This window comes from Clarias gariepinus, chromosome 26 (genome assembly GCF_024256425.1).
Source record: "Clarias gariepinus isolate MV-2021 ecotype Netherlands chromosome 26, CGAR_prim_01v2, whole genome shotgun sequence".
Lineage (NCBI taxonomy): Eukaryota > Metazoa > Chordata > Actinopteri > Siluriformes > Clariidae > Clarias > Clarias gariepinus.
In genome coordinates, this window is record NC_071125.1 from 18,967,933 (window position 1) to 18,994,630 (window position 26,698).

The 26,698-nt window shown below is 37.8% G+C and overlaps 1 protein-coding gene across 1 annotated transcript; it reads right to left on the bottom strand.

The window, feature by feature from the left end:
* Nucleotides 1-1,930: 1,930 nt before the first annotated feature.
* Nucleotides 1,931-25,735, bottom strand: LOC128514344 (ferroxidase HEPHL1-like). Its single transcript, XM_053488152.1, has 20 exons — nt 25,423-25,735; nt 23,111-23,355; nt 22,016-22,228; nt 21,465-21,641; nt 20,901-21,155; nt 18,683-18,848; nt 18,391-18,530; nt 17,805-17,936; nt 17,392-17,597; nt 16,553-16,700; nt 16,231-16,440; nt 14,988-15,201; nt 10,009-10,148; nt 8,743-8,865; nt 8,525-8,625; nt 6,871-7,093; nt 6,332-6,471; nt 6,087-6,240; nt 4,538-4,573; nt 1,931-3,005 (listed from the first exon to the last, which is right to left on the bottom strand). The coding sequence occupies exons 1-20, from the start codon at nt 25,578-25,580 to the stop codon at nt 2,938-2,940; spliced, it is 3,249 nt and encodes a 1,082-aa protein (XP_053344127.1). The 5' UTR covers nt 25,581-25,735; the 3' UTR covers nt 1,931-2,937.
* Nucleotides 25,736-26,698: the final 963 nt, after the last annotated feature.

The window sequence follows — 26,698 nt, forward strand, 5'->3', positions numbered from 1 at the left end:
GTGGAAGCCTTCTTTTTAGCTCTTGAGGAAAAGTTCCACCTCAGTAATCACTTCGTCGTGCAAACATTCATTTATTTCAAACAATTAACAGATTTTAGCAAAAATATTCCTGAAATTTTGCTCTGTATAGGACGTTGGGTCATCTGTATTTATAGAGGTTGAAAGGAAGGCATGTAGCCAGACACCCTAGCAGCTATTATTAGCACCTCTATAAAATCCACACTCTTAAGGAAATGCTAACTCATGTTAGCAAGAAGAATTGTCTCATAAATTCTGATCCACGCATAAGATATACAAAGTGTACATAAAATAATCCCCCCGCACTGAAATAATCACATTTTGTTGCTTTGAAGACATACAGTTTTTATTTTATCCAGCTTTACAACAACACCAACAACAACTACAGAAAAATACAGAATCAATGATTTAGAAAAGTATCAACCCCACCTTTAATAAAATGACTTGTAAACTCAAATCAGGTGAAGCTAATCACCTTTTCAATGGCACACAGCTTTTCACATCTAGACTTTGATGGTGACCATTTGTGGACTGAAGTGTTCAAGTCCTTCCACAAATTTTCAATGAGGATTAAGGCTGGCCTCATGAATGTAGCATACCTGTCCATAGATCCAATTTGGGAAAAGCGTAAATAAGAAAATTTATTATAAAAATAATAGGAAATAAATTAGTAGCTCCTTCATATCATGATCATGGGCAATACACAAATATAGCGTGCTCCCTTAAATATTCAAGTTTCCTTTTATACAGCCTTTTTTCAGCTTCTGAAAAACTGAAAAATATTGTTAAAGGCACACAATTATATAAGGGGGGTATCAAAAAGTTTGTACACTAGTTTTGTAACAGACAGATGGCAGCACAAAGGTGCACGCACAGTCACAGAGCTCCAACCTTCATAAGTCAGTGTCACAAAGGACATCCATCAGGAGCTGTGCAACTGGTGCTATCCTAACCATTACAACGTCTGCTATTACATCATGGACAACAAGTTAACATCACTGGAAGATGACGAGAGTTCAGGAAGACTAAACAGCAACTTGTGATTTGAACATGTGCCATGTTGCTGCCAAGTTCATTTCCATTCTGCTGACCCAGGAGCAGAATAATCATTGCCTCACAGTTTGCCAGGAACTCCGTCAGTGTGCTGTGGATGACACATCCTTCATGTTGGAGGTTCAGATCTAAAAGTTGCTGTAGCGTAAATCCCACATTCAATCAGATTTACCTACTTACTCATTCATTTAATAACTTACAGTACTTCTATCTCTGCCTGATATTTAAAAAGGCAGTCTTTTAAGCGTATAGGCAGTTTATTTTTTTCCCTTTAAATACAGGCACACAGTTGTTTGAATAATGTACAGTTACAACCTTGGTAACTTGGGCTGTGAGTGTTTCAAGACGAGCAAAAGTTTTACATAAAATTTAACTCCCGCAATGTGGGATTGTGGGTAATCGTCTCCCATGCTCAGGCTCAATCATATAGTCAATATCCGTGCGCTAATGTATTGTTTACTATAAAATTGTGACCAGTGATTCCGTTATTGTGTGTGCGTGTGTGAGACACAGTAGCCCCCCTCCTCCTCCTGCTCTTACACTAGCCTCTCTCGTCTTACACTAGCTACGATTCTTTTTAAAGGTAAAGTGCAGGTTATTTTTGTTTTATTTTAACTTATATTCTTAACTTATATTTTGTATGAATCATTTATATCTAAATATTTTTGGGTTGTGAAACAAATCATCAGAGTTTTTATTATTTTATATTGGGAAATTCGTTTTGATATATGAGTGCTATGGATTACAAGCATGCTTTGGGAACAAATTATACTAAATTTAAGGTTTAACTGTACAAACATTTCATTAAAAAATCAAGCTATTGATTGAAAGTTTCTATATATATATATATATATATATATATATATATTGCATATGTTAATTTATATCATGTAGTTCAACTACCATTATACAGGGTTCATACACTTTTAGATTAAAAAAAATCCATTCTTTTTCATGATTACTTCAGAACCTGAGACTCATTTAAAATTACTAAATAAATTCATTAATGAAAAAAAAAACTGCAATGATTTTGTAGTCATGCTTTTGATTTGGATATCCCTCTCATTGCATATGCTTTTGCTATTTTTTTTGTTGTTGTTGCTTTCGGCTCTTGCTTAGACACACAATAAGTATGCCTAACAATGGTGAGGTAGACAATCTATTAATGTACCAATTTAATGTATTAATCTTTTAATACATGTATTCTTTTATATTTGGCTTAATACTTTATATCATATAACTGAGAACCATTCATGAAACCATAAAGCCTGTGTCCTCAAAGTTTTAAATGAAATTGCCATGCTTGTTTTGACTGCAGCCTATGAGGAGGGTTGTGCCCTGTTTTTGTTTTAGCAAACATTTTTCCTCATTAACTGAGTGCACAGAGACTGACGGAGATAGTGAAGTTGGACGGAAGCGTAACACTAACCCTCTGATGCACATGCACAGAGGGCTCATTACGCACAAATACTTGAGCGATTAGGTTTTTTTTTTTTTAAACATAACTTTCAAGTCTTTCTGATATTTTTTGTTTTTCATGACTTCTTTAAGCCCGGGAAACATGATTTCTAAATTCCATAATTGTTTAAGAGTTTTCATAACCACACAGACCCTGATTATGACAACCTTTGCAAGTTGTAAAAATAAAATGCCCCATACACTCACACACTCTCACACACAGCAGATATCATATAGACAGTATATATAGATCATATTCTCAGTCTAAACTAGTGTTACCTATACGCAAAAGGCAAAAAAAGCTGCCAAACACACATTCCCTTAAACCACACATCTTAAACTTAATAAAAACCTAATAAATAAGACATTATAATAGAAGCAGCAGTTAAGCCGTCCACATCTGTTGAGTTATTGAAGCCAGAAGACGGGTGTGATGGCTAGCAGTATTCGACAAAACCACTGCACAAACAATATGTCTGAAAAAAGAAGAAGAAAAAATGTGATACGGATCTCAGGAAACAGGTTATACAGTAAGTATAAGCTGATATTTGTAATGAAATTTACACTTAGAAATAAACTGTATTTTCCTTGTTGTGGTGGTGGGATCATCAACGGAGCATGTTTTGTTGGTATGTACAGTATCTTTTATGAGTACTGTATAGTTTAATTGACGCTTAAAGAAGATGGTCACAGAAGAAATGCATTTTGCATGCAGAAATGCATTCGCCCTATTTTTAGGAGAGTGAATACAGAAGATGTTAACTGACACCAGCCAGTGGGACGTTTCTCATGTAGCCTTTCCTACGGTGGCCCTGAAGTGCAAAACAAATTAACAAAACTGAAAACAGAATAACAAAACCCAATACAAAATAACAAATTCAAAACCAAATTAACAAAACGGAAAACAAAATAACTAATATCTGACTGGCCGAGAAGTAAAATACAAATTAACAACACGGAAAACAAATTAAAAACCAAATAACAAAACCCAAACAATTTTTTTGGGGAGGGTGGGAATTTTGTTGTTTTGTTTTTGGTTTTGTTATTTTGTTTTCGGATTTGTTAATTTGGTTTTGAATTTGTTAATTTGTTTTCCGTTTTGTTAATTTGTATTGCACTTCTCGGCCAGTCCGATACAAACCGGAAAAGGTAGGTATAGTTAGCGAATGAAATGCTTACCACTGATTGGACGAGACATCTGTCACTCAAGATAAACAGGAAGTAGGAACTTGTTTCTCTATCTTTGTTTCTTGTGTGTTCTGCTTTACTTTAAACCATGATCGCCGTGAAGTGCAAAAAAATTAACAAAACTGACTTCGGGGCCACCGTAAGTACGCCATATTTGAAACCAAAATAATGTTTGCACATTCATACACACACAAATCTACCGCTACTACAGTACTTCCTGTATATCTTGAGTGACAGATGTCTCGTCCAATTAGCGGTAAGCATTTAATTCGCAATCTATAACTACCTTTTCCGGTTTGTATCGGACTGGCCGAGAAGTGCAATACAAATTAACAAAACGGAAAACAAATTAACAAATTTAAAAACAAATTAACAAATCCGAAAACAAAATAACAAAACCAAAAACATAACAACAAAACTCCCCCCCCTCCAAAAAAAATAGTTTTGGGTTTTGTTATTTGGTTTTTAATTTGTTTTCCGTTTTGTTAATTTGTATTGCACTTCTGGGCCAGTCAGAAATTAGTTATTTTGTTTTCCGTTTTGTTAATTTGGTTTTGGATTTGTTATTTTGTTTTGGGTTTTGTTAATTTGTTTTGCACTTCAGGGCCACCGTACTTTCCCCTGAGCGTGGTTCAGTGCCTTCTGATAGCAGGTTGATAGCAACACGTCTTGGGTGGTCGGTGTCATATGATGGCACTCATGGTGGTATTTTCCAGGTAAACAATTTAGCTGATAATGTAGGGTTGGAGGTTTAGGTGTATTACACTTGCCATACCCTTGATGATGCCACTTCAGCTAAGGGTTTACAATCAAGTCTTACCATTTGTCCATGCTTTGGAATTCACAGCTGCATTGGCTGAAAAAACACAAACACACACACAATTGTGATTGAATATAGACCAATAATGCTGCAAAAGTGTGTTTTAGACAATCTTTTTAATGGAGTTCTCTTCTCCAAATTGGCTTATATCATTAATACAAATAAATTAACACTGTATATATTAAATAGGGATGGGAACCGAAAACCGGTTCTTGTTGAGAACCGGTTCCCAGTGTTTCAATTTCTCGGAATCGTTTGCAAAATTTGCAAACGATTCTCTTAACGATTCCAGTGGGCACGAATGACGTCACCGCGCACATTGCGTAGCTTACGCTCAGTCAATAGTAAGCATGGCGCCTAAGCGGAACAAACGCTCAAAAGTCTGGTTGTATTTCACCAAAAAACATGAAAATAGGGCAACTTGCAATACTTGCAGCGTAGATATTTCCTCAAAGGGAGGAAATACCACGAACATGCTAAAACATTTGCACACTCAGCATGCAATAACTATAAAAGAATGTTGCGTTTTCGATCCTCTCCGGACTAACAGTTCTCAAATCAACAATTTGTTGTCCCTTTTCTTCCAAATGAGAATCGATAAGGGAATCAATAAAGAATCGAATCGTTAAGCAGAATCGAAAATGGAATTGGAATCGTAAAAATCTTATCAATTCCCATCCCTAATATTAAACTTATTTCACTTATATATAAGTGAAAAGTTAACTGCATTCGGGTTATATTAAGCCACTGTTGGCTTCATTCGGTCTTATCAGCGTTTCTGTTCAAGCCTTCTGTCTCCCTGGTCACTGCTGTGCAGGTGTAAACGTGTTCATTTATAACTGCGGTGTGAGCAAAAATAAACGCCCCACTTATAATTTGCTACTGATTCTTTTTTTTTTTCTTTTTTTTTGTGGTCTGAGGGTGTACCTACTACGTAAACAACTCACTGAGGAGCCTAAACAGGAGTGTTGGGATAAGATACTCTAAGAAGTTGAAAGTTTCTTAAGGAGAATCATTACTGGTGATAAGACATGGATTCATCACTACGAGCCTGAGAGTGAACACCAGAGTATGGATCGGAAACATCCTTAAAAAAAGTTTAAAAGTCAACCATTAGCTGAATAATTGATGCTTACAGTTTTCTGTGATTCTCAAGGGCCAGAATTGGAACATTATCAAAGAGAAAAAGGGTCAACAGTCAACTGTGCTAATTACAGTGAGATCCTTAATGAAGAGCTGAAGTTTAAACTTTGGACAGGAGGACTTGTTTAAGGTGTTAAAGCATCCTCCCTATAGTCCTGAACTCCATGGGACTTTCACCTGTTTGGTCCCAGCATCCCTACAAGGATGGAGATTCACTTCTGAAGTTCTACAAATTAATTAAAATAAATTCTTCAGCTAAAGAGATTATTTTTGACTCCCCTTGTACAATATCCATTCCTCAAGACAACTCATTTCAATAAATATAATCTAGAAAGAAACCATTTTAGTATTAAAAAATGTAATTCTTTGAAATGTGAAAATTGTAAATAAAACTATTGATTCTAACCGTTAATGGTGTAGGTTGTTTCCATGCCTGCGTCGATGTGGTCCGCCACATGGCAATGAAGGAGCCATGTTCCTGGTGTTCCTGCCTGCAGTTCAACAGTCTTAAAGGTTCCCGGGAACAAGCCATACACGTCAGCTCTATGGGCGTGGTCCGTCTGAGAGGGGTGTATACATTAGTAGATGGTCAGTCGTAAAATCAGTGTTTTTGTGTGCACATCTACTGTACATGCCTGAATTAATGCGTACCTTGTATATAAAGCTCTGATCGTGAAAGTGTACTGTGTGCATGTCTTCATCACTCCCTAGTGCCATTAAATACCACTGGGTCCGATCTCCCTGCTGCATCGTCAGACCAGGAAGGTTAGCATAAAGCTTTCCGTTAATACCTGATCAACATAGGAAGAAAGCTTTAGAGTGAAAATAACAAATATTACTAAATATATTATCAATATGATGTTTACATTTACACACAGATATTATTTTTGACTATTAATGATCTACATTGGTAAAAAAATCCATTCAAATATACTTCATATACTATACTTTCTTTGACCGATAACAGAATAGTTTTTTTAACGTCATTAACTGAAGTTATTTGTTAAAGCACAGTTGTGCTCTGTTGGATGGCTGTGTTGGGGTTAAAACTTGCCCTCCAACAAAACCAATTAGTCTGGAGATTATAAGTACATGGTACATCCATCATATTCTCTCTCTATCTACACATTCTCACTCCGAACAATGCTTAATGAAAATTTTTTAAGTTTTATTTTGTTTAAAATGCTTACCATGCATCATGTTACTCTCCAAAAACCCATCACTCTCAGAAAAAGTCTCCAGGTCTTTGTTCAGGTATTTTTTTATATTGTCCTCCAGATACCACGATTCATTCTCATCAAAAATCATAAAGAGCAGAGCAAATTCTTTATCCACATCCTTTTGCTGTCTGGTTTCATTTAGAGTCCCTTTGCGACACACCACTAATGGCCCAACCAAGCCACTCGCCAAGTCCTGCCACCAAAAACAGACATGTCATACTGTATATTAACAGATGAGACATGTACAATGTATAGATGTGTAAGTGATTTCATATAAAAAGTAGGATTTTGGAGGTCACTTGTGCGCACATTTAGCCGCATGAGCATTAGTGAGGTTGAGTTTGATATATTATTTGGCATTGCAGTTCATTTTAAAGTTGTACATGTCCAGTTGGGTCAGTGCTCTGTTCATTTCTTTTGTACCATGAACACAGTGGCATTGTCATGCTGGAACTGGGAAGGGCTCTCCCTAAACAGCTGCTACAATCTTGACTTCACATGAGCAACAACCACAGGCCACTGAACTGTTCTTGACATGGACATGAGTTTTTTCCTTTTTTGCATTGCATGGTCCTCTGTGAGAAGCTTATGTAGTTTACCACTTTCCCTTAAATGTCAGGGCAGCTCTAGCATGGAAAATCATTGATAAACTAACTGCTTGGCTTCCTATTGAAGTTATGTACTGTAGAAAGTCAATACTTGAACTCTTACATACAAGCCATTCCAGAGCGAGTGGCTGTCTATAGAGAGTAAATGGCTCTATGCTTGATTCTATGCACCTGAAAAAATTGAAACGGCGCCGATAATCAGTCAATGTGAATAATAATGTGTGATAAAATGCACTGAAATCTTTATAATACAACATGAACAAAAACATGGCTAGACCTGAGTGTACAAATTTCAGGGAGTATTAAATATAAAGACTTATTATCCTTAATGTCAGGGTTAACCCCTAACCCACTCTTTTTGTGTTTTTTGATTGTTAGACTTCATTTCCCAGAATCCACCTCGTTCAGGTGATGGGGTGACTCACCTGAATCGAGGTGACTGAATAATAAGTTTACCTTTAAGAAGCCTGAATTTTTAGTTAACTTTGTCTTGCATCTGTTTTGTTAGCCTGATCTGTTTAGTTAAATTGCTATTGTGAAATGCTGTTTGGTTTGGTTTTGGTTCACAGTTTTGGTTTGTTTTCGGTTCATAGTTTTGGTTTGTTTTCATCGACTCCTGTTTGGTTAGTTCTTGTTTTAAGGATATTTGTTCATGTTTTCTTTGTTATTAAAATTACTTAAAAGTCTTCACCTCTGCGCCTATGCCTCGCCTGCACCCACAGCACATCCCTGACACTTAATATTATAATTAAAGATAACACTTTAGTCTTAGTAATGGTTTTATATTTTTGTACTGTATATGTTTATGTATATGATCTTTTGTATATTTAGTACAATCTGTTTGGATGTACTAATTTACTCAAGAACCTTTATCCCTAAGGGTGTGCATAACAATTTGGGTATTGAATTAAAAGGTCAACTTATATTTATTGGCTAGCAGAGCAAAATATATTAAGGCATGATGTGCATAGAAACAAGACTAAAGTGTGTTAGTGAACATGTAACAATGCTTTTACCTTTGTAAAGTCCACAGATGAGTAATAGACATAGGTTGCGCATTTTGGCTCAGTGGGTCCAGGATCGGAACTGATTATCCAGTTATACCTCGTTATGTTATCTAACACACACATACACACAAGTTGTTTTTTAATTAATAAAACATTGGTAGAGTGTAAATCTATGGGTATCAGAAAATGTTACTAAAGTGGTAGATGTCTGGTTGGCTGTAGTGTACCTGGATCAACAGGCTGAGCCTTACTGGTCTTCACTCCATGAGCATGAACTGAAAAGGGTCTAGTGGCCTTGTTCTTAAACACAACTTGGACCTTCTCACCAACTTGCACCCTAAGAATGGGACCTGCACACAAAAAAAATAATAAAAAATTAAAATTAAATTCTTAAATGTTTTGTTGCCTTGCACCTTCAGGGTCCTGGTTCGATTCCTGGCCAGGCTCAATTCCCATCTCTTTGTGCATCGAGTTTGCATGTTCTCCCCATGCTTAGTGGGTTTTGTCCGGGTACTCCGGTTTTCTCCCACAATCCAAAGACATGTAGGTTAGGTTAATTGGCAGTCCCAAATTGCCCGTAGTGTGTGAATGGGTGTGTGAGTGTGTGTATGTGTGTGCCCTGCGATGGATTGGCCCCCTGTCCAGTGTGTGCCCTGGGTCTCCTGGGATCGGCTCCAGGCCCTCCTGTGACCCTGAATATTGGATAAAGCGGTATAGAAGATGAGTGAGTGAGTGTATGTATTTTGTATTTTTTCTTGTTGTATGATTTTAGGGATTGTCTAATAATCTTTTATCAAGTATGCTAGAAATTCCAAGTGTAAAATCATATAGTAAAATATAACAGGCTGAAGGCATTGTACTTTCCTTGGAGCAAATCTTTTTAATTTTTTCGCAGCCTTGGTATCTTTTAACTCGACCCCCTCTGACTATGTATTTTTATGTAATCTAAATATAATTCATATATTAAAAAATTGCAGAAGATGGTTATATGCACATCACCAATTTGGATGGGAGTTATTGCCTCATCCCCTATACAGTCCTGACCCTGCTCCAAGCCATTTCTACATGTTTGGGTCATTAAAGAAGTTCTTGGGTGACCAGCTTTTCAGATGTGAAGCAGGCAGTCCGGTCATGGCTCCAGCACACTGATAAAAGTTTCTACCTTGATGGTAACACTAATGAAAAGCTGGGATAAGTGCATTAGTGCAGGGGATTATGTAGAGAAATAAAGGGAGTTTTTACACTTATAAATGTGTTCTGTTATTCTGCACAATCAAAAGTCCTGGCTTGACTTAAAAACTGCTACTTACTGCGACTTGTCAAACACAATGTAATAATAAAAAAACTGTAATAACATTTCTAATGCTAAGATTTTATTACCATTGCAATTAAAATAAACCAGAAAAAAATACACACACAATACACACTGCCTGTAAATGTTTGTGGAACTTGTGTTTGTGGACTAAAATAGTTTTTTTTTTTTTTTTTTTTACCCAGAATGCCTAAATGCTCTTCGTTAGGACCAGTGTCATCCGTTCTTGTGAAGGTCTCGTCCTTGTACCTGCGGTACACCACCTTTTTGTACTTGGACCCAATCCGATTCTCGGATTTTGTTAGGTAAAGGCTTCCATAGCTAAGAGAAAAAAAGAAGAAAGAAAGAAAGAAAGGTAAGCTGTACAGTAATCACAAACATAATACTTAATCTTAAATGGATATTTGTTTTGTATTGTATTTATTTTAATGTACAGCACAACTAAGCTATAAAAGCTGTCAGGAGGTTAAATTGTACAAGCAATTGTTTAACTAACTGAATTAAAATCTGAAGCACAACATTAAACCACTGTATTATTCAATATGTATGTGTCCTTTGACAGCTCTTTGGTCTTGGACATAGTGGAGTTTGGAGTGTGACTGTTTGAGGTTGTAGACAGGTGTCTTTTAGACTGATAACAGATGCTGTTAATGCAGATAATGAGTGGAGCCTCTTAAAGAAGAAGTTACAGGTCTGTGAGAGCCAGAAATCTTGCTTGTTTGTAGGTGTCCAAATACTTATTTGTCACCATAATTTGCAAATAAATTCTTTAAAAATCTTACAATGTGATTTTCTGGATTTATTTTCTTATTTTGTCTCTCATAGTTGAGGTATACCTATGATGAAAATTACAGGCTTGTCTTATCTTTTAACCAAATTAAATTTTTCACGGTGTCAAATTACGTGCGCGCACACACATAACAACAGGCTAAGGAAGAAAATGGATTTTTAACCTTCCAATAAAAAAATAAAAAAATAAATCCAGACAGATAAGTGTTTCTGTTTATCCACGCAGGCGCTGTGTGTGTGTCGTTATGTGTGCGCGCGCATAATTTGACACCGTGCCGGTTTACACACACACACACACAGTGCCTACCTGCTGCTCTCTCTCTCATCAAGAGCAAGTGAGAGAGAGCGAGAAAGTGTGTAAACAAGCACAGTGTCAAATTACATGCGTGCACACACATAATGACAGGCTGAGGATTGGATTGGATCCAAGATGGCGGTGTGGCAGTAGCACGCAGCGGCCGCTCCGGAGCCAAAATGGTGCTACGTTGTTTACGTTTTGTGTGTAGCGCGTTTATTTTTCTATGTGTATGGATATCTTCGCAACTGGTGTCCGTACATACAACAGCCAGACACTTTTTAACCTAAATAACCCGGTTAATGATATCGACGATGAGCTGCGGGAAAAGCTACGCGACCTCGGCTTGCTGCGTGAACCAGGCCTCGGAGCCTCGGCGTTGCCTGATGCCGGAGGCTGGAGGAAGGGTTATCGGAAGCGGTGCGCGAGGAAGCAGAAGCGCGGCAAGCGGGCGGGAGTCTGTGCTAGGCTAAAAACAAACCCTAGCCGGCCGGCTCTCCCGTCCATCATCTTATCTAACGTCTGCTCCCTGGACAATAAACTGGACTACATCCGACTCCAGCAGGCTACACAGCGTGAGGTTAGAGACTGCTGTGTCTTTGTTTTCACGGAGACATGGCTCAGCGACAGAGTACCGAACGCCGCTATTCAGCTAGACGGGCTAGCCTCGTTTCGCGCCGACAGAAATGCAGCTCTGTGCGGTAAGACTCGCGGTGGCGGCTTATGTGTTTACATCAACACGAAATAGTGCAAGAACTCTGTGCTAGTTTCTAGTTATTGCTCATTGCTAGTGGAGTTTGTGATTGTTAGATGCAGACCTTTTTATTTACCACGAGAATTCACCACTGTTTTCATTATCGGAGTGTACATTCCACCTAGCGCTAATGTTAAGGAAGCGCTATGGGAACTGTATACAAAGATCAGTGAACTGCAAAATACATGGACTGTTTATTGTTGCTGGAGAGTTCAACCATGCAAATCTCAAGTCAGTGCTTCCTAGATTCCATCAGTATGTGGACTTTGCAACGAGAGGGAAAAACACGCTGGATCTTGTTTACACAAACATCCCCGGCGCATATCGGGCAGAGCCCCGCCCCCACCTCGGCTACTCAGACCAATTCCAGCATACAAACCACTCGTCAGGCGCTCGTCAGGCGCTCAAAACAGGTTCTGAAGCAGGTGAAAACCTGGCCAGCAGAAGCCATCTCTGCTCTTCAGGACTGTTTCGAGAGCACTGACTGGAACATGTTTAGGGAGGCTGCAACTTACGGCGACTTCACTGACTTGGAGGAGTACACGTCATCAGTAACCAGCTACATCAACAAGTGCACCGATGACGTCACTGTCTCCAAGAGCATCATCTTAAGACCCAACCAGAAACCGTGGATTACTGCGGAAGTGCGTGCACTTCTGAGGACCAGAGACTCTGTCTTCAAAGCGGGACACAAGGTGGCCCTCAGAACAGCAAGGGCCAAACTTTTTCGGGCCATCAGAGAGGCAAAGCGCGCACAAGCCCAGAGAATCCACAATCACTTCAGGGACAGCGGCGACACACGGCGCATGTGGCAGGGCTTACAAGCCATCACAAACTACAGGACGACATCACCTGCCTGTGACAGTGACGGCTCCCTCCCAGATGCGCTGAACAACTTCTATGCTCGGTTTGACAGGCAGAACGACGTGGCGCCGAAAAAGACCACCCCTTCTCCGAACGACCAGGTGCTGTGTCTCACTACAGCTGAGGTGAGGAAAACTCTACGCAGAGTCAACCCACGTAAAGCTGCTGGACCAGACAACATCCCAGGCAGAGTGCTCAGAGAATGTGCTGAACAGCTGGCAGATGTTTTCACCGACATCTTTAACATCTCTCTGAGCAGCGCCGTCGTTCCCATGTGCTTCAAGGCCACCACCATCGTCCCCGTGCCCAAGAAGTCTACTGTGTCCTGTCTCAATGACTACCGTCCCGTTGCACTCACACCCACCATCATGAAGTGCTTTGAGCGGCTCGTCATGAGACACATCAAGACCCTGCTGCCCTCCTCACTGGACCCACTGCAATTTGCGTACCGTCCTAACCACTCAACAGACGACGCCATCTCCAGTACACTACACCTTGCCTCACACACTTGGACAAGAAGGACACATATGTTCGAATGCTGTACATAGATTTCAGCTTAGCATTCAACACTATCATCCCCCAACAACTGATTGGGAAGCTGAACCTGTTGGGCCTGAACACCTCCCTCTGCAACTGGATCCTGGACTTTCTAACCGGTAGGCCTCAGTCAGTACGGATCGGAAATTGCACATCCAGCACCACCACACTGAGCACTGGGGCCCCAAAAGGCTGTGTGCTCAGTCCCCTGCTGTTCATACTGCTGACGGTTCGAACCACATCATTAGGTTCGCTGATGACACGACCGTGGTGGGTCTCATTAGCAAGAATGACGAGTCAGCGTACAGAGAGGAAGTGCAGAGGCTAACGGACTGGTGTAAAGACAACAACCTGTCTCTAAATGTTGACAAGACAAAGGAGATGGTTGTTGACTTAAGGAGGACACGAGGCGACCATTCTCCGCTGAGCATCAACGGCTCCTCTGTGGGTATCGTCGAAAGCACCAAATTCCTGGGTGTCCACCTAGAGAAGGACCTCAGCTGGTCCCTCAACACCAGCTCCCTACACAAGAAAGCCCAACAGCGTCTCTTCTTTCTGAGAAGCCCAGCTTCCACCACCGATCCTGACCACCTTCTATAGAGGAACTATCGAGAGCATTCTGAGCGGCTGCATCACTGTCTGGTTTGGGAATTGTGCCATATCGGACCGCAAAACCCTACAGCGGATAGTGAGGACAGCAGAGAAGATCATCGGGGTCTCTCTCCCCTCTATTGAAGACATCTACACCACACGCTGCATCCGCAAAGCCACCAGCATTGTGGCTGATCGGACACACCCCTCTCACACACACTTCACACTCCTGCCATCTGGAAAAAGGTACCAAGGCATTCGGGCACACACATCCAGACTGTGCAACAGCTTTTTTCCACAAGCCATCCGTCTCCTCAACAAAAAGGGACTGGACTGATAAACACAAACACACACACACACACACACACACACACACACACACACACACACACACACACAAATACAAACATTATCACACAGCTTAACTCAACTACCTCAAGATATTGAGACTGGACTGACTAATCAACACAAGTGCAGACACACTGACCTACACCACCAAATTATCGTACGCACCAACCTGTAAATGCTTCACTGTTTATCTTTTGCACAATGATCATTACTGGACTAATTTTTGCACTAATTCCTCAATTCTTGCTGCTGTTTTTAAAGAATGTTTATGTTTACCCACTACCTCAACACCATATTTTATGTTCTGTTATGTCGTGGTTGCGCACTGTCACTTTGTTGTTGCTCTTGTTTGCACATTTGCACGTGCACTTTATGTTGTCTGTAAAAATAGTTATACTTAGCTAGTTAGTTTTTGTTAATTTATGTTGTAATTTATGTTAGGTCTCTCTGTCCTGTCTCTGCTAGCCAGCTAACTAGGCCTCTTGGTTAGCTAGTTTAGTGTCTATGTTAATTTATGTTGTAAATTTATGTTGCATGTAGCACCTTGGTCCTGGAGGAACGTTGTTTCGTTTCACTGTGTACTAACTGTATATGGTTGTAATGACAATAAAGCCTACTTGAACTTAAACTTGAGGGAGAAAATCCTCATGTTAATTAAACCAGTGAGAGATGCACACGAAGACCCTGCAGGGAAGACGATTACCCACTTCTGCAGCGCAAGAGGGAGAAAAACCATTGGCTCAGCTGTGATCACATAATGCTCGGCATCAAAACAAGAAGCGCATGCGTGATACATGACACTCGGTACTCGTAAACCAAGACTTGCTTGTTTTTTAAGTCAAAATTTATTAAAAAATCTTTGCTCGTCTAGTGGGACACATTCACAAATTCTTTTTTTTTAAAATATGGCCTTTAAACTTTCCAGAACAGAAATTCCTGTATTTCCTGTGGAACTGTTTCAACACTAGTGAGTACCACTCACCTTTCATCAGCAGTCTTGTTGAATTTCTCCAACTCCCATGTCCTGTTTGGTGCGTAGTCCCACTCCACCTCTTCAGCAGCCAAGTAGAAATACACATCAGGCTGAAAGGTTGTAACCTTTGAATCAGGGTTCGCTTTGCAGGGTTTGACAGTGTACAGCTGCCTCATACCACCGCGGTAGTTAGAAGTTGTCAGACAGCTTAGCTCAAAAGCACCTGAACCAAACAGCAAACATCATTCCTTTAACAGGACGTGTCAATATACAATATATTTTGAGAAAAATATTTTGTTATAAAGTCACCTTAATATAACGCTATACACTAGGTCATAGGGTGTGTCAAATGTTTTCCGTGCTTTAGTTATATGGAAACTCCCCTTGGTGACACACTCCTTACAAAGTTATTGCCTCTATAATTACTGATGAGCAGGTTTGAACATGTTGGAACCCAGGATTTGCATGAAAGAACAGCAGCGTGCTGTGATTAAATTTTTTTCTGGTCTAAGGGTGCCTGGTGCCATTATTTACTAAAAACCTTTGTGCAGTACGGAGAAAGTGTTTGAAAATCTGCAAACAAAATTTTAAACCGATACTCTAAGGAAGGTAAAAGTTTCTTAAAGACAATCATTACTGGTGACGGAACATGGATTTAACATGAGAACAAGCTATGTATTCAGTAGCTGGTTAAGGGATTTTTTTTCCACTAATGTCAATTCGATTAAACCAAAATTATACTGAGACATCCTCTTCATTAACTTTGACTAATTGGCAAATAAAATTAGTTTGGTCCATCCCTAAAACCTGTAATGGACTGACTGGACCAGACTATATACAGTATGATGGGCCAAACTACCATAAACAGCAAAAATGTCTATGGCAGGGGTGTCCAAACTTATCCAGAAAGGGCTGGTGTGGGTGCATTTTAACCTTAGTTGGAATGAAAACCTACAGAAAAGACTGGAGAAGCTTGGCTCCACTGGTCTATGGTTAAAACATGGAACTCAACTATCAAAGGAGGAAACAAATAAACTACATTAATAGTGCAAAATGTATTTCAACTAAACTAACAGACTCTTAATATAAATAGAGAAAAACTATTTTAAAAATAGCTAGATTCTGTTCAGTTCCCGGAACAGTTATTATATACACCAGCACTTGAGATTTTTCATACTGACACTTAATACTCGGTCGTTTGTTCATTTAATTCCAGTTGTATTTTTTGAATTATACACATATATTATATTACCGTCATTATCAGGTTTCATGGAGATAGTGACACTGGAGTGCGGGAAGAGACTGAGTGTGTCACGGGTAGTGTTATCCAACTGAAACGTGTTTCCCTGGAAGTAAACGCCATGGAGATCCACTGAGCCCAACCCCATCAAATGCCAAACGACATGATCTCCCTCACACAAATCAAGATTGGGAAGGTTTCCATACATGAAGCCATTCACAGCTGAGAGAGAGCAAACACACACATAAGATGATTGAAAAGTGTGATGAAAAATACCTATAAATTGTATTTATAAACTGAGTGTACTGTAATTATTCATAGTGTTATTGCTTACAGGGCATTTTATTACTCTCCTGAAATATTTCCGGATCGGACGCATCATTACCAAACTCATTAATATTCTTTTCCAGATACCAGCTTTTATTCTCGTCCATCACAGTGAAGAGGAGGAAAAACTCTTTTTGCACCTCTGACCCTATATGCTACACACACACACACACACACACACACACACACAAAATCAGCTTCTTGTCAGAAACAGATGACAATCCTGCTATAGAAAACTACAGAAAATAACAAAAAAAAGTTTGCAATTTCAAAGGGTCAAATTATTGGTCTGCATCAAGCAAAGAAAACAACTAAAGAAATTTGAAGTTACTAAAGTTGTGGGCAAGTTTTTTGACCAGGCAGTATATAATACTGTAAGGAGAAGGTATGTTATGGTATAATTAGTCATGAATGTTTAATTGTATAAATATTAGATGAAGCTGTATGAATATAGACCCTTTAATTAGTGTTCCTGAAATATAAAAGCCTCTAATTAGCCTCTAAAAATGTCTTCGGAAATCCAGGCCAAAACACCTGATTGCTTGTTCTTTGTATGTAAAGAGAAGACATGCATTATCCTTAATGTGCCTAGAAAATTAATGGAAATCTTTTGTAGAATGTAAACATCTCTAATTACACAAATTATTGACTATAATTTTTTAACATAAGGACATTTTGATCTCCATCAGAGGTGCCGCTTCCTGCTTGTCAAGTATCATCTGGTAGTGGTTTAGAGGTTACTTGCTGTTTCCTGGAGTGCACTAAAGCTGCTTTTTGACGTTTTCTGATTTAAAAAAAGTTTAATTCATGACAATGAGCTAACTTAAGACTTGTATGGGAGAGTACCTGTCGACCACTTTCATCCAGAACTCCTTTCTTGCACACTTGCAACGGTCCCACCAAACCAGAGTTAGTGTCATTGACAGGATCTGTACCTGAGTAATACAAGTATGACAGGCAGGGCGGGTCACTGTCCGAGGGACCTTCTGTCACCCGCCAGCGATAGACAAACGTCTGCCCTGGTGCCACACTGGCCCCTGGTTTCTGAGAACCTGAGGAGTAAGATGTACGATTAGTTGCAGGACACTAAGATGTTGCATCCCGTTTCCAAACACGATATAAACATTTAGATAAGCTATAATATTTGCCTTTCCAAATGACCACCCCTCCCTTCTTCCTGACATACTTCTCATCATTCATGTCTAACTGCATGTCACACACTGCTTTCTTTAAATCAAGTACAGCTTTGTTTGTCTTACCATCCTGATACATGACTCCTTCATAGAGTTTGTCATACGACACGCCATGAGGTTGCATGCTGAAGTTATAGTGTGCCTTATTTCGAAATGTCACCTCAATGACATCACCAGGTTCTCCCCTAATGACGGGACCTGTAAGCGCACACAATAGACAATAGACATGAGTTACATGTAGTTTAATGCTGAAAAGTGAAATCACAACAATGTGTATTTCAAATGCAATGATTTAATTTCATTATTTAATTATATGTTATTTATAGATATAAACCTAATGAAAGTAGACTGAAAGAAAGTAAGTCAAAATTAGCAATTGTCTACAATACTTTCTGCATTTGCATGATATAGACCAAAGACCAAAAACCACAATGAAGCCCTATGATATCATGTCCATCCACCCATCCATCCACCCATCCATCCAATAGAGCACAAGGTAGGGTACACCCATTACACAGCAAAAGCACACGTACTTACACACCCATTCATACACTATGAGAAATTTAGAAACATCAATCAGCCTACACTGCATGTCATTGGACTGTGGGGGAACCTGAAGTACCCATAGAATTATATTTCTGTTTATAATTACCCAGGATGCCTAGGTGATGTTCTGAACCACTTTGATCAATCTTGAAAGTAAATGTGTCATCGTGGTAGCCAATGTATCTGACCTTAGTGTAATTTCCTCCCAGCCTTCCTTCTTCTGTACTGAAGAATTCCTTAGAGTAACTGCAAAGATAGGAACAATAATCTGTATATATACACATTTGCACAAAAGCGTAAAGATTGGTCATGTTTAACAGAATACTGTATAATAAATACATTTCCAGCCAATTATTTAGCACATGCTCACAGAATATGTTTTCTGTGTGTACAGTCACCTGTCTGATTCATTTAGTAGTTTATTGGTCAGTCTGTTTATCCCTGATGGTGCGTAGTGCCAATATGTCTCCTCCGCTGCGATGTAGTAATGTCTAACATGACCAGAGGGCGCTGTGGGGGCAGCCGTGTCACAGGAAGTGACCTCATAAATGCCCTGCATACCCGCTGCTCACAACACAAACAGAATCACAGAAACAACCCGATATAACATTGGGTATGGCAAACCAACAAAGACATTAAACCATACAGTATGTGCATCCATGAGAAGGAAGAAGTTAAGACTGATCATCTCTCTTACTTTCCCTGTCTCCTGACATACGGTCTTAAGAATATGAAATTGTTTATTAACAAGCTAAAAACTTATGCTGGATCCATGCCTCATCAAAAATATAACTTGAATACAGTATTATGGGTTATTTTGTAGAGACATATAAAAATTGTTTATTGTATTAGGAATACCTGCACATTCATACAATTTTACAACCATATGAATAATATAATGCAGATACAAAATAATAGCATTAATTAAAATTTACATCAAACACCAGAATTTGTCTATGTTGTGATCTTCTTGTTTTTGGACCATAGTGGGGTTTTAAAAGGTCTGATTAGAATATTTTAGAAGTTGCTGACCTTCTGGGGTTTTTCAGCAAACAATTTTTTTTTTTAATGAAAACATATGGAACCTATTCTAACATATTCTCTTACTATTTTATGTGGCTTATGAAAAAATTTAAACCAATAGAATAACATATCCTCGACTAACAAGCAAAACTTTTCCGTTCTCTACTTCGCATCAAGGGGCCCTTACAAATGCTGAAAATATGAGGGTTCACCACTAGTGGGCACTGTTTTTGGTTTGTAGTTTTTGTTTGTAGACTCAGTTTCCCAGAAGTCAGCTCGGTCAGGTGATGCGGGTGCTCACCTGAACCGAGGTAGCTCATTAGTTAAGTTATAAATAGCTGTTGGTTCTGGGAAACTGGGTTGAACATTGTTTATTACAGATTATGTTAACTGGGTATTTGGTTTGTATTGTTTTATTTGGCATTTGTTTTGTATTGTTTTAGTTGGCATTTTGTTTATGGAGTTGTTTAAGTTGAGTTTATATCAGTTTTGATTTAGTATGTATAGTTAGTATGTCTCTTTGTCTCTGTGTCTCCTAGTTAGATTAGCCTCTAATGAGGCCCAACCCCTTTTGTGAGTTTCCCCTTGTGTGTAAGTAACCTCTTGGATGTTTAGTCCCCAAGTCTGTTTAGTTTGTTTAGTCTAGTCTTGTCTGTTTGATAATACTTTCTAAAGGTTTTGTTTATAGCATGCTCCAAAATAAAGCCAACCTCCTTTGTTTATGTTATGTTTTATCCATCCATCATCCCCCTCTGCGTCTATGCCTGCCGCAACACTAGCCCACAAACACATACGTGACAGAAATGTTTATGTAACCTAAGACTGTCCTACGATGCTCACTTGTTATGCAGCAGATGAAACAAGGCTGCATCAATAACAAATCAAAACTCTGCATCAAACGTTATTGACTAAAAACCCAGATATCAGTCATTTCTTTTTAAATATCCGAATTTCTGCATAAAAAATTAAGTGATTTTTGGCCGATTTCGATTGGCAGCCATTCGTTTGGAGTATTAAAGTGATATATGAATTTCAGGAAATATCTGTTACCTGCTAATAAACAAGAAAACTCTGAAAATATTCTGAATGTGAAAACATTAGAGCTGGGAATCTTGGGTAGACTGTCTATTTGATTTTTAATAGATTTTTGAGCATTGCAAAAATATCTATTGAATAGCACTAATGTTTATAGTCTGGTTTGTTTTAAGCAGCTATATATATATATATATATATATATATAATGTTTTTTTACAGATTTTAAGGCAAATAAACATTGAAATGATGTGTTAATTGTATCATGTTTTTCTTGCCACTACTCTCCAGTTTAGGAGGTGGTGGTATTGCACCAACCGCACATGAATTTAAAAGAACAAGAAGCGATACTTGCGGCAAATAAATGTGAGTAATTATGGAAAAACACAAGCATTTCTATTTTCTCCCAACTCTAAATTATATTTTTAAGAAATCTAAACATTTTGGACTATTTAACATTTGCAAGTCTAACTCTTTCTATTCAGGGTTATTCATAAAAAAATAGATAATGAAAGTTCAGGGTTTAGGAATTCAGTACTTGACTACAGAATGAGAGATTACCATGCATGTGTTCATCAACCTGGCAACCGAATAACCACTTCCCCACTGTCTGGGGAATCATGGTTGCAGTCAGTGAAGTGGCAGGAAATAGACTGAGGACATCAGTACGGTGACCTTTGTTGAGAAGGGTTTGGCCATAGAAGTGGATGGAGTGAAGATCTATGGTGTTACCGATACCAAAAAGGTGCCAAAACACAGGGCTTCCAAGACACAATTCCAGTATCGGTAGGTTACCATAAACATAGCCATTTATTGCTGGGTGGAAAAGAGAAAAAAAATAGATAAGTGAAATGGTGGAACTGGTAATGAAGACATTATCTACTGACTACATGTGACTACATGAAAACACTGCTAAAGTAGTTGTGATTCTACATATATACAATATATTATATTTATGTTTATAACACAATACATTCTATTAGGGCATTCAATTATTATGTCCTGACTAAATCCTAAATCTATACAATAGCAAAATACGCAAAATCCCCTGCAAAAATAATAAAAATATATAACGTAATACAAAATGCCTTGTATGCCTGAAACAAAAAAAAAAAAAACCCTTACAGTGTAGCTGATTCGAAGTCTGAAAATCTTCCTCCCCTCTCAGGTCAAGAGCTTCAGGGCTGTACTTATTAATATTTTCTTCAAGATACCAACTAAGATTTTCATCCACTGCACTGAACATCAAGATAAACTCACGAGGCATGCCAGGTTTTGGAGTTCCAGATGGGTCTAGAGATCCTACGATGAATATACACACAACCTATGCTTTTATTTCACCTTATCATAAATACACTTTTATCAAAAAAAGTGATATAAAAAAGTGATATCACGTTATCTTAAATACACAATTATAATTACATAATTACTTAAAATGTAAATATTATCACAGACAGATTTCTTTGTATTGATTTGAACTGGAGTTAGTAATACATAAGTTGATTATTTTAGTTTGTCTAAATTCATTGTCTTTATTGTTATGTCTTAATTTCCTATGTTTTTCATGCATTACAGTTGAATGCAATTTTGATGAATGTCCTTGAAACAACTTAGCTCCTGTTTAGTTTAGACGTTTGTCTCTGAATATGAAAATATTATAAAAGTAATAATATTACCCTTTTTGCAGATAAGCAGAACTCCAATGAGTCCTGCTGCTATGTCTTTCGGAGAATTTACATGAGAATGGTACATTGATGTAAGACAGCTTGGGTCAGACTCTTCAGGAGCAACCTCTTCTGTCACATTCCAAGTGTATGTGTGGGCTTCTCCTGGAGCCACAGCGTCATCACTCTTATTCCTACCAGATGTACCATCCGGATACCATGCACCTGGTAAACAGATAGTCATGTCATAGTGTGTGAAAGATATCAGGGATATAAACAATGATCGGCATCTCAGAGGAGTTTACCATCCTGAGGGTTATACCTCTAAACAAGCCAAGGCAAGAGACAAAATGAAACATACTGTATCAGTCACACTGTATTTTTATATTATACTATACTAGATATTATTATTTAATACTGCAACATTTCTCACCTCTAGCTTGTTTTAACCTTTAACATGCCACTTTATAATCGGTATGTCACTTGACATCATAAAAGTTGCCTCCCTCTTTTTCTTCTTTCAGCTGCTGCCATTAAATGTCGCAACAGTGGATGATTTGTTTCCATCTAACTCTGTCTTTTAAATCATCTTTTGTCAACCTCCTTTTGGTCACTTTGTTCCTCACCACATCCATAAACCTCCTCTTGGGCCTACCTCTTCTCCTGCCTGGCATCTCCATCTCTAATATTTTCCTACCAATATACCCTTCATCCCTCCTCTGCACAAATGTAAACCACCTTAATTTAGCCTCTCTCCTGTCCATATTTGTCACTCCCAAAGCAAATCCCACCACCTCCAGCTCTGCTTCCTGTCTTTATGTCAACGGCAAAGTCTCCAAACCATTTTCACTACTGTCCTGTAAACATTCCCTTTCATTCTTGCTAAAACCTTTCCTTCACAGATGACTCCTGCTTCTCATCTTCACCCATTTCACTCTACCTACACTTTCTTCTTCACTTCTCTACCGCATTCCCCATTGCTTTAGACACTTCCCTACCTCTACTCCTTGCAATTGCACCTTTCCCCGCATTTAAACGTTTTGCTCCTACTGATCTTCATGCCTTGTTAAAGTTAATGAAGGTAAAACAGAACAAACCCCATCCTACCTTCAGACTCTTTCTTGTAGAGGACGCCATGCGGATGGATTGAATAAGGTCGAGTTGCAAAGTTCTTCAGATGCACTACAATTTCATCACCCACTTCTGCACGAATCACAGGTCCCAGGAATCCCAGCCAGTTTGGTTTTGTCATCTCGGTAGTGAAAGTTTTATCTGTGTACTCTTTATACAGAGCTTTTTTATACACACTACCTATTCTTGTTGGACCCTGGACCAAATATTTAGAGGCATGCCTTTTAGAGACAAAAAGAGAAATTACATAAATTACAAGCAAACAAACAGAGAATGTTACAGCTTTTGCATACAAATATAAACAATTACTGGAAACATTTATGTTTTTACAATTATAACACAATTAACAATTTTACACAAAACATGATTAATCAATATTTCTTGTAAATAATATTTCATTTACATTACCAGTCCAATATTTGGACACATCATCTAATTTAGTGGGCTTTGCTGTTTTTTTTTTATTATTATTATTATTTCTTTCTACACTGTAAAACAATGCTGAAGGCAGTCTTTTGAACAGTGGATATGGAGACGTGTCTACTAAATATGCTCTATATAATTGGTGATATTTGAGGCTGGTAAGTCTACATGAACTCCTCTGCAGCAGAGGTACAATAAGTTTTGGTCTTGCTTTCCTGGGAAGGCCCTTCATAAGGGCTAGTTTCATCATGGTGTTTGATGAGTTTTGCAATTGCACTTGACAATACTGTTCTTGCAAGAACTATTCCAGAACAGCTGACATCTGTATCGTAAAATATCAACTGACTGCTGTAACTTTTGTTGGTGGTGCTACCATAGTTTTTGAATCTCCAGTATTGTTCTAGAATGTGGTTTTAAAAAATCATTAAAAGAACAAACAAACACTGAATTAGAAGGCGTGTCCAAACTTTAGACTGGTACTGTGAGTCCATTTGATTTCTCACATTTGATATGCACACAACATTTTTATGCACAAAAAAGACTACTCCATATAATTCAAGATGAGAAAATTAGAAATGATATACGTGTTGAGACCTAATTTGTGCATATGAAGTGTTTATGTAAAACATTCATAGTTTAAATAAAACTAGGAATTAAAGTGCATCCAGCAACTTTTGTTGAGTCATAACTAGTTATCTGGTTTATGCCTGGGTTATTTATTATTCTATACAAATCACAATTGAATACAGACAAACAGTTCCATTTAAATAGCAAAGCAACAGTTTTACTTTTAGAACTTTCCATCCACTGTAGGATCTACCGTAGAAACCAAGGACCGTAGAGTCCAACTAGGAAGCATGGAGGCCAATTTTACTACCATGGTACTGGCTGCCTTTTAGAAGTTTGAAAATGTTGATATTTTTGATATGCTGGACAAACTTTTTCCTATTAAAATAATTAATTTACACATATTTGCTTAGTTAATGTTATTCACATTTTTATATTTAATTATTACTATAATATCAGCTCTAAACAAACAAATTTATTTATACATCATAATTCCATTTATATAAAAAGACTTATCTGTAGAGTTTGTTTTTTCTGCTTGTTTGCTTAGGTAGCTATTCTTATTATACTGTATGAATTTACTTACAGCCAAAACATGGTATGGGTGCTAAAAAAAAATCTTGCCCTTTAAGTGAAATAGTGAATTTTCAGATAGGATCATATAACATTTTTTTTTTTATCATACTTTATGCTTCCTATCTCATAATCCGTGATTTGTTTATGTTAATACACATACACATTTATATTTTTAACAGATAAAAAGAAACATTTGCTAAATACAATTTCATGCAAATATTTATTGGCACATATTATATCTAGCATATATATTATATTTTTTTATTCATGTTATTGTAAAACAAATATCTTATATTTAAGCAACATTTAACTAACACATCATAAATTAATTCAGATGTCCTTAATTTAAAGGAAAAACAAGAAACAAAACAGTGAATATAGTGTGGTTAATTAATTTAAAATAAATGGTGTGGGTGTCTGGAAGTGTAATTAGAGGAAAACAAACAATTTTAACTCCTACAATTACGTGTATTTATACAATTTAAATGCAATATCCTATTATCTTAGTATTGATTAACTTAACATTTTTGGTTTCAGTTTATTTTATGTTCAGTTAAATAATAATTGACAGGAGCTACACCCCTCCCCCCTCCACAGTGCCACGCCTGATATGTTATTATGTGTAAAAAAAAAAAAAAAATAAAATAAACAGTGTGTAATGGTGTGGAATGAAATAGACTCTTATCCTTGATCATAAAACGATAAAACCATGTTTGACTTACAGGTCATGAGTGATATCAATGTCTTTGATCTGATTTCGGTCGCTGGGAGAGTAATTCCAGAAATCCTCTCGAATCCCGATGTAATAAGTCCTAGTTGTTGATTCGCTCAGCGCGAACACGGCCAGAACCGAGCAACAAAACGTCCAGGAGTGGATCATTTTAAGAGTCTCTGTCCTTCTGTCCGCCTCTCCGTGGAGTCTGTGGGTTAATACGCGCCAGACAAAGAGCTCCTGCTTGTTTATACTATTTATTCCCTGTGAAGGTTAAACCGAAAGTAAAGAGCCGTGTTCGCCAATGTGAGGTGTGCTGGAATTTTTTTTCCAGATGAAACGCTGCTACAGTACGTTAAAGGTGTAGCCGTTCACTTTAAGAGACGTTTCCTTTAACTGTCAAAAACCAAACGTGTTGTTTGTGGTAACGTGAAACAAGTGAAAATCTGTCTTTGTACATGACCAATAAACATACACTATAGTGCCAGAAGTTTGTATTTATAGTATTATAAGTTGTGCCATGCTATTCATAATTAAAGAGTTAAGTTTGTTAATTATAATTCTGTAATTAATAGATTGGTTGGTTGATTGATTGTCTACATCAAAGCAAATTTTAAGAATCAGCTTAAGAATCAATATTTTACACTGTACTAATTATTTAAGACTGTTAAGCCTGAACCTGCAAAATGTTACTTAATAAAATCTATATTTTTAAATATTGTTCTTACTCTGTAATAGTTTTTGTATAAGATCATTAAAAAAATTATTTATATATATTATATATAATATATTATTGCAAATTCTAACTGTTGTTTACTGTACAATATAAATGAACAATTTTAGCATTTTTTGGCATATCTCCTGAGCCATATAATTGGGGTGGTCATAAAATTATTATTGCTAAGAAAAAAATTTTTAATAAAAACGAATGTAGGTCATGAGCTTAGTCCTACTCTAAATATACTCTACAAGTCCTCGTGAGCTGAATGGACTGACACATTGTTATGAACAAGGTGCAGTCCTATTTTTTTTCCAACCAGGTGCACCATTTTGGTTTTGACCCTCTAATGCCATTGTGTGAGACTGTACAGCTGTTTTTTTTAAACGTAGGAAATTTTCACGAACATGGAAATTTCCGGAAACATAATTTGGGCAAATATTCAAAAGTTTTTTTAATGCGATAATACAAATTTTATGACCGCCCCCTGTAAGGCTCACTTTACATTACAAGCAAAATTGTTCAATTATGATTTTTTTTTCTTTTTGTTAGATCAGAATTGAGTGTG

What these genes read in the sequence shown, in the direction of transcription:
- LOC128514344 (XM_053488152.1), bottom strand. Translation starts at nt 25,580, where the DNA reads ATGATCCACTCCTGGACGTTTTGTTGCTCGGTTCTGGCCGTGTTCGCG. An exon ending in CTACTAAATGAATCAGACAG is followed by an intron (nt 18,531 to 18,682) that starts GTGACTGTACAC and finishes CTATCTTTGCAG; the next exon opens with TTACTCTAAGGAATTCTTCA. An exon ending in AACAAGACTGCTGATGAAAG is followed by an intron (nt 10,149 to 14,987) that starts GTGAGTGGTACT and finishes TTTTTCTCTTAG; the next exon opens with CTATGGAAGCCTTTACCTAA.